The sequence below is a fragment of the Podarcis pityusensis genome (assembly GCF_964106645.2).
Source record: "Podarcis pityusensis genome assembly, chromosome: 18".
Classification (NCBI taxonomy): Eukaryota; Metazoa; Chordata; class Lepidosauria; order Squamata; family Lacertidae; genus Podarcis; species Podarcis pityusensis.
Window position 1 is genome coordinate 10,385,302 of NC_138043.1, and position 15,478 is coordinate 10,400,779.

At 47.4% G+C, this 15,478-nt stretch overlaps 1 protein-coding gene across 1 annotated transcript in view; it reads right to left on the bottom strand.

Moving 5' to 3' along the window:
• The window catches only part of LOC308467230 (mucin-16-like), a 56,165-nt gene that overhangs the window by 5,332 nt on the left and 35,355 nt on the right, over positions 1-15,478 (bottom strand). The window contains exons 70-82 of the mRNA XM_080988691.1: positions 15,084-15,256; positions 14,606-14,632; positions 13,008-13,150; positions 12,544-12,611; positions 10,934-11,106; positions 9,413-9,439; positions 9,175-9,320; positions 7,762-7,829; positions 6,845-7,017; positions 5,111-5,247; positions 3,957-4,024; positions 3,222-3,376; positions 1,544-1,707 (exon numbers count right to left, since the gene is read on the bottom strand). Coding sequence (XP_080844817.1) covers positions 1,544-1,707; positions 3,222-3,376; positions 3,957-4,024; positions 5,111-5,247; positions 6,845-7,017; positions 7,762-7,829; positions 9,175-9,320; positions 9,413-9,439; positions 10,934-11,106; positions 12,544-12,611; positions 13,008-13,150; positions 14,606-14,632; positions 15,084-15,256 — 1,522 coding nt within the window. The remainder of the gene's footprint in view (positions 1-1,543; positions 1,708-3,221; positions 3,377-3,956; positions 4,025-5,110; positions 5,248-6,844; positions 7,018-7,761; positions 7,830-9,174; positions 9,321-9,412; positions 9,440-10,933; positions 11,107-12,543; positions 12,612-13,007; positions 13,151-14,605; positions 14,633-15,083; positions 15,257-15,478) is intronic.

The window sequence follows — 15,478 nt, forward strand, 5'->3', positions numbered from 1 at the left end:
TCCTAGTCTTTATAACCCTGTACCTTCTTCCAGAAGGCAGAAGCTGAAAGAGATCATTTCCGGGGTGCGCACTATCCTGCGCTATCTCTGCAGCTTTCTCTGGAAACTTAGGGTGAACGTTGCCAGAGAGAGGTGTAATCCAGGTCCCTCTTTGAGTCATATCACGTTGGCGTGGCCTGTGCCATTCTTACACGGGTTTTAAGGTGCGTGCACACACATAGCAGGTGCCCCTTCACCCTTCAGCAATTAAATAGTTTATGGAAATAATAGCCACTTTATTTGAATGTATTAAACTTAGTTCACATAGCAAAACAAGAACATTTTTAGTTGGGTGGCATAATATGCATTGCTAATGACTGGGGCAAGGCAAGGATTGTGCCCCCTAACCTCACTGTGGGCAGCGTGAAGGAGTCAACGGTTAAACTTTGCTCGCTGTGCCCCTGTGGTAGCCGCTCCTCATGGAGGCTGGCTGCCCTCTCGGCTCGGGTGGAGACCAGGGTTCGAATCCCCGCTCGGCTGTGGAGCTCACTGAGTGACCTTTCAGGCCCACCAACCTCACATAAGCTACACTGAGCACCTCAGAAAAACAGGAGATATATAAACAAAATAAATACATGATTTGAGATGATTTAAAAAATTGTCCATGAACAAACTTAATGATATTTGGAATTCATTTTTATAAATACCATTTTTGATTAAGGTATAAGGTAAAGGTAAAGGGACCCCTGACCGTTAAGTCCAGTCGCGGGCAACTCTGGGGTTGTGGCACTCATCTCACTTTATTGGCCAAGGGAGCTGGCGTACAGCTTCCGGGTCATGTGGCCAGCATGACTAAACTGCTTCTGGCGAAACCAGAGCAGCGCACAGAAACGCCGTTTACCTTCCCGCCAGAGTGGTACCTATTTATCTACTTGCACTTGGACGTGCTTTCAAACTGCTAGGTGGGCAGGAGCAGGGACCGAGCAATGGGAGCTCACCCCGTCGCGGGGATTCGAACCGCCAACCTTCTGATCGGCAAGACCTAGGCTCTGTGGTTTAGACCACAACGCCACCCGCATCCCGATTAAGGTATGGTTAACTGCAATAACAATTTCCTCTTTTTTGTAATAAGCACAATATATTTTTTTCTGTTTCATTTCCCACATAGGTGTTACTTCTTGTGTCTTATAATTACCCTGTGCAGTTTTAATTTTGTACTCTGCATTTTCCAATAAAGAGTATAAAACAAAACATGATTTGAGATGATTTTAATTCTAACTCTTTTAAAATATTTGGATCGGCTCTTAGAATGCTTTCGCTTTGTTTCTTAAACTTCACACTTGGGAACTTCGGGGAGGAAAGGCAGGATATAGAAGTCTGAGAAATAACAACACATGTACATATTTCCAGCCAGACCAAAACATTTGAGGGGGGAGAGAAAGAAGGCTGGTCAGGGCCAAGCCTGAAGGGAGTCCCGGGGGCCTGGCAGAGTGCTCTGGAGGGCCGCAGCCAAAGTCAGGAGTGAGGTCTGGACTCTGCTTAGCGTCTCTCCTGAGCCGTTTACCTCGCTCTCAAGACTCATTTTGGTCTTCCAGTAGACATCCGAGTCGGGATCTGCCATTTCCCCTGCGTACGGCAAGTTGGTGACGGTGAAATTGACCGCAAAGTTCTTCATCTCAAGTTGGGGCGGCAGGGCGGCAGTGGCAGACTCAATGGCCGATTCGGGAGCTGGGGAGGAAGGAAGGATCCTAAAAATTCAAAAAAATACCCCTTCGGCCACCGTCCCCTTGGTTCCCAGTGCTCCCAGCTGATATTATTTAAAAGAGTGGTTTGCATGACCTAAAGGTAAAGGTAAATGGACCCCTGACCATTAGGTCCAGTCGTGACCAACTCTGGGGTTGCGACGCTCATCTCACTTTATTGGCCGAGGGAGCCAGCGTACAACTTCTGGGTCATGTGGCCAGCATGACTAAGCCGCTTCTGGCGAACCAGAGCAGCGCACAGAAATGCCGTTTACCTTCCCGCCAGAGCAGTACCTATTTATCTGCTTGCATTTTGACATGCCATTGCCCAGGAGGGGCGCAAGGTGTGCGGTTTCTCTGCCACTCAAGGTGCAAAGCCCTTCTTTTGCACCCTGTGGAACATAAATGTGCAGAATTTTTAAAAGACTGGGCAACGGCCAGCCGGCAGCGACTCCCAAGCCTCCCCGGATCAGTCAAAACAAAGGAGGAAGGGGGCAGGAGGCTCGGGAGTCACAGGCGGGTGGCGCGCTGTTCCCCAGTTTTTTAAAAACTCTGCATATTTATGTTTCACAGGGTGCAAAAGAAGGGCTTTGCACCTTTATACAATATGCATGTGTGCTTGGGCCCAGGGTCTTTTGCCTCACCATCCCCACTACAGACTCCCTGTTGCTACTCAGCTTCAAAATAATAATAATTAAAAAAATGTCCCCGGATTCATTGAAAAAAATCTGGCAACCATAGTTTTAGGGTTAGTTCCTAAACTGGGAGATATAGCAGATGCTAGCTCGAGGGCTCTGCGCGTGCTCTAGAGCCTCATTAATATTAAAAAACACACCCCTTGTCCTTAAATTGCTAATTTACATGAACATGGGACATATGTAAAGGGAGGGGGCACTTATCAGGAAGTAGATATGAAATGGGCGTTTAGGGAAGTCTGTTAGCTGCAAGTTCTCAACCTACAGGAATTGTAAGGAGGAAAGGAGGGGGAGAGCGGGGGACGGAAAAGCTTTAAAGCAGGGGTAGGCAACCTAAGGCCCAGGGGCTGGATCCGGCCCAATCACCTTCTAAATCCAGCCCGCAGACAGTCCGGGAATCAGTGTATTTTTACATGAGTAGAATGTGTGCTTTTATTTAAAATGCATCTCTGGGTTATTTGTGGGGCATTCCCCCCGAAAAAATATAGTCCGGCCCCCCAAAAGGTCTGAGGGACAGTGGACTGGCCCCCTGCTGAAAAAGTTTGCTGACCCCTGATTTAAAGAGCAAGGGGAAAGTTTTTCCCCTTGCAGCAGTTTCTTTCTCTGTACTGAAAGTGTTGCCCTCTGTTTTACTCAGCTGATTAAAAAGAGTATTTTTCCTGGATCTCCTGAGTCTGTTGGCTTTCATTGATCAGCTGAGCCAAAGGCTGCCCTGGTCCAAATCGTGGACCCAACAGAACCACGCGTGTTTTACTTCTCACAACCGGTGACCTTTCCTGATTTATGCTGAAGGGTGTTTCTGTACCTCGCACAGTCACGCCCTTGAGCTGGAACTGCTTTCCCAGCCATAGAGACGTGGCGTTCCTCGTCTCCTGCTGGAACGTCTCTCGGACGACCTCTTGGCTGGTGTTTGTCGCCGGGTCAAAGTAGCACTTGCAGTCGACCACGATGGAGCCGTGCCTGAGAATTGCAATGTGCAGAGGAAGAGTCAGGGGCAAGAGGACATCCCAGACAAAAACAAACCCAACCCCAAGAGGCAGGCAATCCCTCTGAACAACATGGTTAATTCAAAAAACCAGCCTGATCCCACAAGGTTCTCCTGATGTTCTTATCTGTGACTCCCATCTCCCATTAGGCCAACAAGCAAAGGATGATGGGGGCTGGAGTCCCTCAACAGGCAAGGGATGATGGGAGTTGGAGTCCCTCAACAGGCAAGGGATGATGGGAGTTGGAGCCCCTCAACATGCAAGGGATGATGGAAGTTGGAGCACCTCAACAGGCAAGGGATGATGGGAGTTGGAGTCCCTCAACATGCAAGGGATGATGGGGGTTGGAGCACCTCAACAGGCAAGGGATGATGGGAGTTGGAGCACCTCAACATGCAAGGGATGATGGGAGTTGGAGTCCCTCAACGTGCAAGGGATGATGGGGTTTGGAGCCCCTCAACATAAAGAAGTCCAAAGATTCCTTATCTCTGATTCAGGTAGGTGTCTCAGGAGCCTGGACAACTGCTTACACTTTCCTTCCTATCAGTACTGACCTCAGTCCAGTTACTTTGCAAATGTTGAATCCGTTTCGGATGGCACTCCGGAGGAAGAGTTGATTTAACTGGAGTGGGTGGAACAAACTAAAATTAGGAACTGCTGGGATTATTATTATTATTTTTATTGCATTTGCATCCTTCGAGGAGGTGGCTAATACGGTTTCCCTCCGCCTTGCTTAACCATCACAACAACGGGCTGAGAGCGAGCGACTAGCCCACAAGGACACCCACTGAGCACCATGGATTGGTGTGAATTCAAACCCCGGGCCCTGAGGTCCTAACCCGACACTCTAACCACTGCACCACGCTGCCTCTGTGCATTGCAGAACGTGAGAAAAACCATGCAGCCTCACTGTTTAACATAGAGGGTCTTTCCCAGCCCTACCTAGAGATGCTGTGGGGTGGAATCTGGGATGTTCCCCATACAAAGCAGACGCCCTACAATTGAGCTATGGGCCTCCTCTACAAATAATGGAAGGCGCTTGTATAGGGCTGCCATATTTCAAAAAGTGGAAATCCAGACACAAAAGTTGGTCTTTTTTTGGCAAAGCTGTTGAGTTTGTTGTTGTTGTTGTTGAGCTATTCTTAAGGAAATTTGACATGGGTTGCCATACGTATGTATGGTAAAATAAAAATAGGAATGGGAAGCGATCTCAGTGCTGCATTTTATCTGCACAGACTGCCGTGAGGGTTTCAGAATTTGGGTTTGATCCAGCTGCTGTTCTTAGGGACAGCTTTACAAAGGGATTAGACAAAACAGGCTTTGCCATTCTTCTTCCTTAAACTCCAGAACGGCAGAAGAAAGGTGCGAGGATGGTCAATTAAAAATTTAACACGGATAATAACACTATATCAATTTAGATTGCAATGAACGGGAGTCTATTACATTGCATTTGTGTGTGTGTGTGTGTGTGTGTGTGTGTGTGTATATATATATATATATATATATATATATATTACACATCTTTGGTCCCCCCCCTCACTTCTCCTCTTTCCCCCCTTTCTATCACTTCATTTCTTTACTACTGAAATTATTTCAATATAAATATAACACATAGAAAATGAGGACACTGAAGGAAGTGCGTGAGACCCTTTCCTCAAGGCTCCTATGCCCTCTAGGGTCTGGTGAGTCCCAGCGCACAGATCCTGACCTCGTGGGCGATGGCAGACTTCACACGCTGGTATTCTGGAGACGACGGGTCCGTGTGGGTCAAGTTCTGGTTGATGACCGTGAAGCCCAGCTCATAGCCAACTCCTTCCTCCCCTCCTCTGAGGACTGGCGGGTATCCTGCAAGGAATTGGAAGGAGCAGGTGGTGAACAGGTGTGTAGGCAATGGCAGGACCTCCAGGTGTCCTTATTTTATAGCGATGGTCCTGGATTTACCTCCCTTTAAAGGCATGGTGTGAATGTAGTCGCCCTCAGAGGAGGACTGAATTAGGCCCTCCCCAGTGGAAACGGTTTTTTGAATATTCAGAAATAAATTGTAAACAGATAAGAACATTGGCAGGATTATTGTATAAATAGTACTGTATAATGAATAAATGGGTCAATTAAGTTAATTTGGAATATGCAAAAAATATTATAAAAAAAAACAAATTTAAGGAACCGCAGAAAGAGAGGGAAGGAAGTCGAGTTTTGAAATGTTAAAATGGTTGTAAAATTATTGAAATGTACAAAACTGAGAATCGGGTTTTTTTAAAAAAAGAAATAGGCCCTCCTTGTTCCACACCTTCCTTGGGTGTTTCAAACTCAGATCCGGCCTCTAGCTTGCCTGGACGAAGGCTAGAGAGGGCTGTGTGTGTGTGTGTGTGTGTGTGTGTGTGTAGAAACTAGCCTATTCTCTACAAAGCTTACATTTTATAGAATCGTAGTGTTGCAGGAATTTATGTATAGGTTGGGGGGGTTGCCCCTCCAGCAGATTTCAGGCACATGCAGCCCACTACCAAAACCAGCACAATCACTTTTGTGACTTTTGTGATTTGCCCCCACAAAACACTTCGTCACAGTTTCTTCCTATCTATTCAAAGGGCCTTTGCTGCACGATACCAAATGTAAGAATTCACTGATCAATGTATCTATGTACAAGTTCACTGGGAAATTCATATAGACATGTGAGCTCAGCTCCTCAGCAGCCCCTCTGCCTAAGTGATAATCCCTGGCATCCTGATACCTGAGTGCCAGACAGGTAGCCATTCCAGAAATAACAAACCCAGATGAAGACAAAAGGGTGGGATTCACTTGGCTGGGAAACAGAGAAATGTAAATATCTCTTTTGTTATCCTTGATGGGTGTTTGGTGGAGGGCAAGGAGAACCATGGGGCAGGGTCCAGGATGCTCAGATTACTGCCACCAGACCTCCCCTTTCATGATGTAACCATGAAGTATTAGTGATGTAGTTTTGGGGGGGGGTGTAACATGGGGATTAGCAGCTAATAAAAGTTTGGGTTCTCTTTTGTTGGGGGCTTCCATCTTGTTCCACCTGGTGGCAGGTGGGAGTCCTGTCGCAACAGTCTTCAATCAAGACCAAGCCTACTGGCTTCTGTTTTGCTCTGGTATTCCTGGCTGGTGTCCTTGCTTTTTGTCCAGGGGAGCCCTCAGATTTCTCTGTTAACAGTAGAGTTGGAAGGGACCCCTGGGGGTCATCTAGTCCAACCTGCTGCAATGCAGGAATCACAACTAAAGGAATCTCCATTGCCCCACCCACTTTTGCACCTGGTCCCGCCCACCCCTGGCATGCGGCCCTCGGAAGGTAACTCAGGCCCTCAGGGTGGGAAAGGAGCAAACGCAGTGAGATGAATGGGCGCAATGATGAATGGCTTAAGCCTGTCGATTTCCACGGGTCTCGGGTTCTTCCCATCCAGCCTCTGGCCCCCAACTGGCTTACCATTCACAGACAGGCTGTCCTTCTCCAGGCTGTAGTGGCCGAGCCTCGTGCCGTCCCTCGTCAGGTTGCTGATCTCCCGGTGAAGCCTCATGTGGTCAAAGGGGGCAGGGAGAAGGTCTTCCCAGTAGCTGCAGACAGTGTCCACCGCCGCAGCATGCCTGGTTTGTGGAGCCCTAAGGAAAGGCAAATGCGCATTATAAAGGTAAAGGTAAAGGGACCCCTGACCATTAGGTCCAGTTGTGGCCGACTCTGGGGTTGCGGAGCTCATCTCGCTTTATTGGCTGAGGGAGCCGGCGTACAGCTTCCGGGTCATGTGTGAGCTGCTTCTGGCGAACCAGAGCAGCACACGGAAACGCCGTTTATCTTCCCGCCAGAGCGGTACCTATTTATCTACTTGCACTTTGACGTGCTTTCGAACTGCTAGGTTGGCAGGAGCAGGGACTGAGCAATGGGAGCTCACACCGTCGCAGGGATTCAAACCACCGACCTTCTGATCAGCAAGTCCTAGGCTCTGTGGTTTAACCCACAGCACCACCTGCGTCCCTTGCACATTATAGAATCGTATAAATCAGAGGGGGTACTTCAGGGGTCATCTAGCCCAACCCCCTGCAATGAAAGGGGGTCCTCTGCTCCAGAGCAGCAGAAAACAAGCCTTCTCCATCTTCCGTGCGACAGCCCTCCAGATATTTGAAGATGTTTCCTCTTTTCCAGGCTAAACCTACCCAGCTCCTTCAACCGTTCCTCATACGGCTTGGTTTCCAGACCCTGTCAATGGGGTGGGGGGTGGGTTTGGGGCTCAAAATGGGTATATGGAACATCCACGCTCAACAGCAGTCTACCTCGGGAGGCCTGCCAGGGGAATTGGTTGTAACTGGAAGGCCAGCCCACCCTCTTAGCTGCCCTTCCCAGCCTCTTACCAAAATCTCTCCACTCGGCAGTACGCAAAGGCCGGGCCAACGTGTGTCTTCTTGAGAAGAGGCTCCATCTGGAGGGGGGGAAAGGAAAGAAAAATATTGGCAGAGGCCCTTCACCTGCAGATCAGTTGCTTTGAAAGCTTTGCCTGAAAGGTGGAATCATCTGCGGAGGGGGCACTGTTAATGGTGCCACCTAATGAGCGATCGCCAAAGAAGAAGAAGAAGATTCTGCATTTGTAAGAAATTGATTTTTCAGCACATGGTGGAACCTAAACTTTGGAACTGCCTGCCTCTTGACATTGGGCAGGAACCTTCCCTGTACTCTTTGCTGCACTTGCTAAAGACCCTTTTTTTTATTAGACTCAGAAATTTAGAATGCTGATGAGTTTTTAGGTTGCTGCTGGTTTTGTTTGTTATTATTTTTCTGAATGTTTTACAGTGGTACCTCGGGTTACATACGCTTCAGGTTACAGACACTTCAGGTTACAGACTCCGCTAACCCAGAAATAGTACCTCGGGTTAAGAACTTTGCTTCAGGATGAGAACAGAAATTGCACGGCGGCAGTGTTTCAGGTTAAGAACAATTTCAGGTTAAGAACAGACCTCCGGAACGAATTAAGTACTTAACCCGAGGTACCACTGTAATTGTTTTTACTATTACTCTTGTATTCTTTTTGTAAAGTGCTTTGAGGTTTCCTATGATCAAGAGGTGTATAGATTTTTGCAAAATAAATAAATAAATGCACACAAGAGATAGGAAGGGGGATATTAAAGGTTTCTCAAGAGGGAACAGGCATCAAGAGTTGGCCCAGGGAGGCATTTTCCAAGGACCCACAACTAACAGTGGTGTCCAGTGGCAAAAGCCCCTTTTAGCAACCCGGGCCCATATGCCACTTATTTATTTTATAAAATCTGTGCACTGCTTGATTGCACAAAAGCAAAATAACGGCCTCAAAGCTGATTACAAAAAAAGGGTAAAGCAATAAATACATAAGAAAAAGGAACAGCCATAATTTAAGACTTTCAAGAAATTAAAATGACAACAGGCTAAAAACAGATAACTCAGAATGAAATTCTGGAACCAAAGTTCTTTTTTGTGTGCAGCCTGAGCACAAAAAGTTTTAAAACTAGCTCAAGGTGAACTAGCCAGATGTTTAGCTGAGAATCAGTCACAGTCAGTCCATCAATTGGACTTTAGAGCCAGTTGGCAAATAGACATTCCATTTTGGCAACTATAACCTTGGTTTAAGGAACCATTTGGCGTCTAGCTTATATTATCGGAGTTTCTAGCACTGGAGGCAGTCTTCAAGGGCAAGCCCCACATCTAATGCAGGGCAGTAGTCTAACCAGGAAGTCTCCAGGACTGGGCTACTTGTGCTGCAGGTGGCGCACACAAGTGAGGGATATGAAACGTACGTAGAAGTTCAGGGCTTTCTCCGTGGCGTTGAACTTGCGAGAACCAGGGGTCCCCATTTCATTCATGTAGGGGAGGCTGGACAAGGTGTAGTTGACCGTGAAATTCCGCAGAGTTGGCATCTTGGCAGGGGTCGCAGCGGGGAGATCTGGAAGGAGGAGAAGCAATGTGAATTTCAAGGCGGGAGTCGTTTCGATCGGAGAGTTTTCCGTTTGCATGGTGGCACTTTGGAATACTTACACGGAATGCTACGTAGGTCGCTGTAACCTGGAAAGGAAAGACAGTAAAGAAACTAAGTTTTCTGCTCAAGAAACAAGAGCCCCCTGTGTTAAAAAATATAAAATTAAGGCTTCCAAGCAGAGGCTGCTTTGTCACTAACTGCAGATGAGCTTGTGCCTCCATGTAGAATTGTGGTTTCCCCTGCAGAATTAATACTTAATATTAATATCCTTTATAGTTGGATGGTGCAGTAAGAGATCACCCTCTGTGTGTTCCAAAAAACCAGTTACAGGGGACATTGTTCACTGCATTACCCAGCCTCCTCTGTTCAAAGATCCTTGTGAAATATATCCATCAAGCCGCAAGGGAAAAAAATCTTGCATCAAATGAGTCTGCATGCTTTCCTGCTGTCGGAAGAAGAAAATTATGGACTCCTGGGGGTTCATTTGCCTCGCCTGCCAAATGGGTGGCTCAGCTGGGATGGCCTTTTGTTATGCTTAGGGCTTATAGCTAAACAAACAATATTGCTACTCCTGCCCCTTCATGAGGACTTCATGATAGCCATGCTATCAAGAAAACCCCCAAAGATGTATTCAGGGTCCGTCTTGAAGCCTGCTGACTGGGGAAGTTTGTTGTGTGTGAAGCCAGGTGTTCTCTCTCTGCTGACCCAGAAGACTCCTCACCTGGAGTCACCTGCCTGGAGGTGGTTGGTAGCTAATGGACTGAGGCTGAATCCTGACAAGACAGAAGTACTGTTCTGGGGGGAGACAAGAGGTTCGGCAGGTGTGGGGGACTCCCTGGTCCTCTCTGGGGTGACTGTGGCCCTAAAGGACCAGGTGTGCAGCCTGGGGGTCATTTGAGACTCACAGCTGTCCATGGAGGTGCAGGTCAATTCTGTGTCCAGGGCTCCATCTGAGACCCTCCCTGCCTGCGCCCTGTCTCACCAGGGTGGTCCATGCTCTGGTTATCTCCTGCTTAGACTACTGCAATGCGCTCTCCGTGGGGCTACCTTTGAAGGTGACCCGGAAACTAGAGCTAATCCAGAATGTGGCAGCTAGACTGGTGACTGGGAGCGGCCGCCGAGACCATAGAACACCGGTCCTGAAAGTCCTACTTTGGCTCCCAGGATGTTTCTGAGCACAATTCAAAGTGTTGGCGCTGACCTTGAAAGCCCTAAATGGCCTTGGCTCTGTATACCTGAAGGAGCGTCTCCACCCTCATTGTCCAGCTCAGACACTGAGGTCCAGCGCCGAGGGCCTTCTGGCGGTTCCTTCATTGTGAGAAGTGAAGCTACAGGGAACCAGGCAGAGGGCCTTCTTGGTGGCGGTGCCCTCCCTGTGGAACGCCCTCCCATCAGATGTCAAGGAAATAAAAAAACTATAGAACTTTTAGAAGACATCTGAAGGCAGCCCTGTATCGTGGAGTTTTTAATGTTTGACGCTTCATTGTTTTTTATACCTGTTGAAAGCCTCCCAGAGTGGCGGGCTATAATTATTATTATTATTATTATTATTATTATTATTATTATTATTAAAAATGCACCATTGACGTAGAGGCTGTCCTTGTCTAGAGTGTAGGACCCCATCTTGGTGAAGCCATTGGTCATATTTATCAGCTCCTGGTACAGCTTCACTCGGTCGAATTGTGGCGCCGTCGCATCTCGCTGGTAGCTGCAGACTGTGTCCACCGCAGTTGCCGTCCCACCATCTGAAGACCTGCAAGATCAAAGGCGCGACGGTCAGTCCCTAAGCAGGCAGGGGTTGAGCGCTTTTCTGGCCCGGGGGCTGCATTGCAGGGGCCACTTGCCAGAGGCAGAAATGGGGGAGGCAAACGTACTGCTGGCCAGCAGCTACCCACGGTCACAGAATCTTCTGCAGGCAAGTAAAGGGCAAGATCAGCAGTCCAGGGCATATCTCTAGCCTGGTGAAAATCAGTCAGCTGGGGAGTGAAGTGAGGGGTGTGGCCTGGGGAGAGGGGTGTGGCCTGGGGAGAGGGGGTGTGGCCTATGGAGAGTTGCCAAGGGCCAGATAGCAAAAGATCTGGAGGGCCAGGCCTGTGGTTCTCAAATCCTACCATTGATTGCTTTATATTCTTTTTCCTTTTCCTTTATTCCCTTTTCTTTTTTTTTAAAGTGTTTTGGTGCACCACCCTTTACTCTGACTGAACAGGAATTTCTTTTCCTGCATCAAGGGGGTTGGGCTAGATGACCCTTGGGGTCCCTTCCAACTCTACAATTATTATTTTCCCCCAGTATATCTTTAGTAATTTGTATTGCTGTTCAAAAAAATTAACAAATTAATCTGAATTAAATGTTTAAAAGTTGCTTTCCCACCCTTCCTTCATGTGTGCCTTGTTCTTCCTATCTTGCTGCATTATAAAACATATTTTAATCTACTTGTCACTTTATTATTTAAAACAATTTATCATTTTAACATTATTATTTTTTAAGTCTTCATCTCATATTTTCCATTGTGTATATTTCAATCCCTGCCCGTCCTTTTATTAACTAATATATGTGTGTGTGTGTTTTATTATCTCTATTGTCTTTCTCCTCTGTTTCCTTTCTTCCTTTGTCTTCCTCTCTTTTCTTTTGATGTTTCTCTCTCTCTTTCTTTTTTATGATTCCATCTGTTCTGGATGTACTTTTTACTGTTTTGCAAAAAATGTAATAAACATTTCTGAAAAACAACAACAATAACAACCCTATAACGTATTTTCCAAAAAAACCAACAGAATTACTCTTTGCTTTGCTAAACCAACTCAACAATTCTATGATTCTTGGCTAAAGGTTGCAGGACACTGGCGTTGAAATTCATTGCAATGGAAATACTGGCAACATTCGGGTTCAATTCAATAATAGCCACATGGAAGGTTCCGGAATGTCAAAGAAGAAGAAGAAGAGTTTGGATTTGATATCCCGCTTTATCACTCCCTTTAAGGAGTCTCAAAGTGGCTCACATTCTCCTTTCCCTTCCTCTCCCACAACAAACACTCTGTGAGGTGAGTGGGACTGACAGACTTCAGAGAAGTGTGACTCGCCCAAGGTCACCCAGCAGTTGCGTGTGGAAGAGCGGGGAATCGAACCCGGTTCACCAGATTATGAGACTACCGCTCTTAACCACTACACCACACTGGCTCTCAAGACGTCTTACCGTAGAGCCGTAACATTGCATCCAGAGTAGGCGTCTCCAACGCTGCTTTTCTTCAACATTTGGCCCAGCTAAAGGCAGAAAAGAATCTCATATTAGCCCGACTCTGGATAAGGAATTATTAAATTCTGACTCTGGGTTGTCTGGCATCTAGCCTGGCCCTTTGGTTCAGGTTTAGGAACGACTGCAGCACACGCTTATTGGGGAATAAGTCCCGCTGACTAGAGTAGAACCTACTTTTTACTCAGGAGGTGGTGGACTCTCCTTCCTTGGAGGTTTTTAAGCAGAGATTGGATGGCCGTCTGTCAAGGATGCTTGAGCTGAGATTCCTGCATTGCAGGGGGTTGGACTGGATGACCCCTGGAGGTCCCTTCCAACTCTATGATTCTATGATTCTATGACTAAACCAACTGATGGTAAGCTACTACTATCCTGTGCTCATGAAGTACAGGGATACTGAGACTCACCAAAGTGGTCACAACTCTCTGTGTGGAAGTGAAAGCTTTCGAACTCGGATCCCCCATCTCTGCCTTGTATCTGAGGTTGGTCAGAGTGAAGTTGGTCGTGAAGCGTTCACTGGCTGGAGGGTGGGGAGGAGTTGGGGCAACGCCTGCATAATGGAGAAGAAGAAGCCATTATTGACGTACATGTCTGTCTCCTCAAGAATATTGCTGTCTCCAAGAGCTGAGCTGAAACAGTTTTTTCATGTTGCACCTGAAATGCCATAAGCCTGAGCCGTGTGTCTGGAGGTCTCGCTGGGGGGGTCTAATAATAATAATAATAATAATACCCTGGGCTTCCCGGTTCAAAAACCGGGCTCAGGGCAGCTAGCGGCTAACAACAAATTTAAAACGCTTAACTGTAAAAGCAGCATAAAATACAGTATAAAAACATAAATAACAATAAGATTCTGAATTCAGAAATCAATTTAGGGGAAATAAGCATTAGATGATCACCAGTGCTAGCTGGCTAAATTAGTCCTATTTGGGCCAGCGAGGAGACAAGGAGAGAATTAGCTGTGGGATCCCAGAGCAGGTAATCTTCATTAAAAGGGGAGGGAAGGGAAGGGAAATAAAAGATCAGGCTGAATTCAAATTAAAGGCCAGGCAGAATAGCTCTGTCTTACAGGCCCGGCAGAAGGAGGTTAAATCCTGCAGGGCCCTGGTCTCAGGGGACAGAGCATTCCACCAGGTCGGAGCCATCACTGAAAAGGCCCTGGCCCTGGTGGAGGTTAGCTTCCTTAGGGCCCGGGACCTCTAAACTATGGTTATCCATGGACCTTAAGGTCCTCTGTGGGGCAGACCAGGAGAGGCAGTCCCGTAAATTCCAAAGAAAGCAGAGCAAGATGTTTGGCACTCGCTTGACTGAAGAAGTTGCTGGAAGCAGGCTGACAAGGCACCATCCAACAGCCTTAGGGACTCCACTCTGGATTTGTGCAGGGCCCTCCAGTTGTCCCACAAGGCAGCAGGTAAGGTCACGAGCAGTGGCGTGGTGTGAGGGAGGGTCACAGGGGTGGCTGCCCCGAGGCCGAGATACGTGGCAAAGCAGAAGCGAAGATGTTATGCCAACAACTGACAGGCCCTATGCAGTGGCTTAGCATGGGGGGCCCCCAGAGGTGGTTGCCCTGGGCGCAAAATTGTTAGGGGCGCAAAATTTCAACACCTGGTGCTGCCTCAATACAGCTGCACACTTCCGTCGCTGGGCTTCACTGAAAACGGCTTCTCCATGCAAATCAGGAAGTGACCTCTCCATACTTTTCTTACATCTGTGGTTGCAATCTCCTGGGTTATGCTTGAATGCCCTGGGCACTGGCAACCCACGCTACGCCACTGGCCACGAGGGCTGGAATTTTGCTTTATTTTAAAGGAAAGCATAGTGTTCAATCTCCAGCATCTCCAGGGCAGGTCTGGGAAAGGCCCTTGAGTCTGAAACACTGGACAGCTGCTGCCAGTCAGTGCAGATGATATTGAGTTAAGTGGGCATGGTTTGACTCTGCATAGGGCATTTTTCTATGTTCGGTTGGGATGTGGTTGAGGTGTCGCAGTTCTGTGAATAGCACACTTACTGGGTTGACGAGGTGGTTCATGATAACCTGTTGAAGGAGGGAAGACTTGTTAGAAGATGGCAGAGAGCACATTGTTGGGGGAATGTCCCACCCAGGCTAAAGAAATCAGGATGGAGAACAACGTTCTAACACATGTAACCATACACTGCCAGTAAATCACAGCAACACAAGCTGAATTTAAAGAGTAAACAACTGTTTTGGAACATGTTGAAATATTGCTTTGAATATTATGTAATATTGCATTTATATTTGAGGATGTAAGTCTCTGCGCTTATGGCATATCAATCATTGCAGAAATATTCTGGCCTCTGTGTCATGTTCAGAGGACTCTCTGGCTCTCAGGAGAGCAGAGATCTCTGCCCCAGGCATTTGGAATAAAGAGAAGCTTCAGCTGAGAAACAAGAGTTGTCCTGTGGTTTGATTTCCACAAGAACACCTCCACATGCTTCAACCATAACAGTAAGCTTCCTCTCCTCACCATTCACAAGGAGGCTGTCCCGGTCCAGGTCGTAGGGCCCCATCTTGGTGAAGTCCTTTGTCTTGTTGGCAATCTCCCGATACATCTGCACCCGGTCAAAAGGGGATGCCATCAAGTCTTTCTGGTAGCTGCAGACACTGTCCACGCCAGTGTTCTTCCCGTCATCTATGGATCTGGAAATGGAAAGGTTAAAAACTTTAAAACTCTTCCTACGTGGGATCTCTTCCTCCACCTTCCAGTTCAACACTTTTGGCCCTAAATTAGATGTCCCAGGAAAGGACCAGTGGTTCTGGTAAGGAGCAGGGACTTTGCCGGAGTGGCACCTCCAAGAGGACAAGGCAGGTCAGACGTTTCAGCACCATGGAAAGCTCCATGTGAGCCACTTGCCCTGCCAG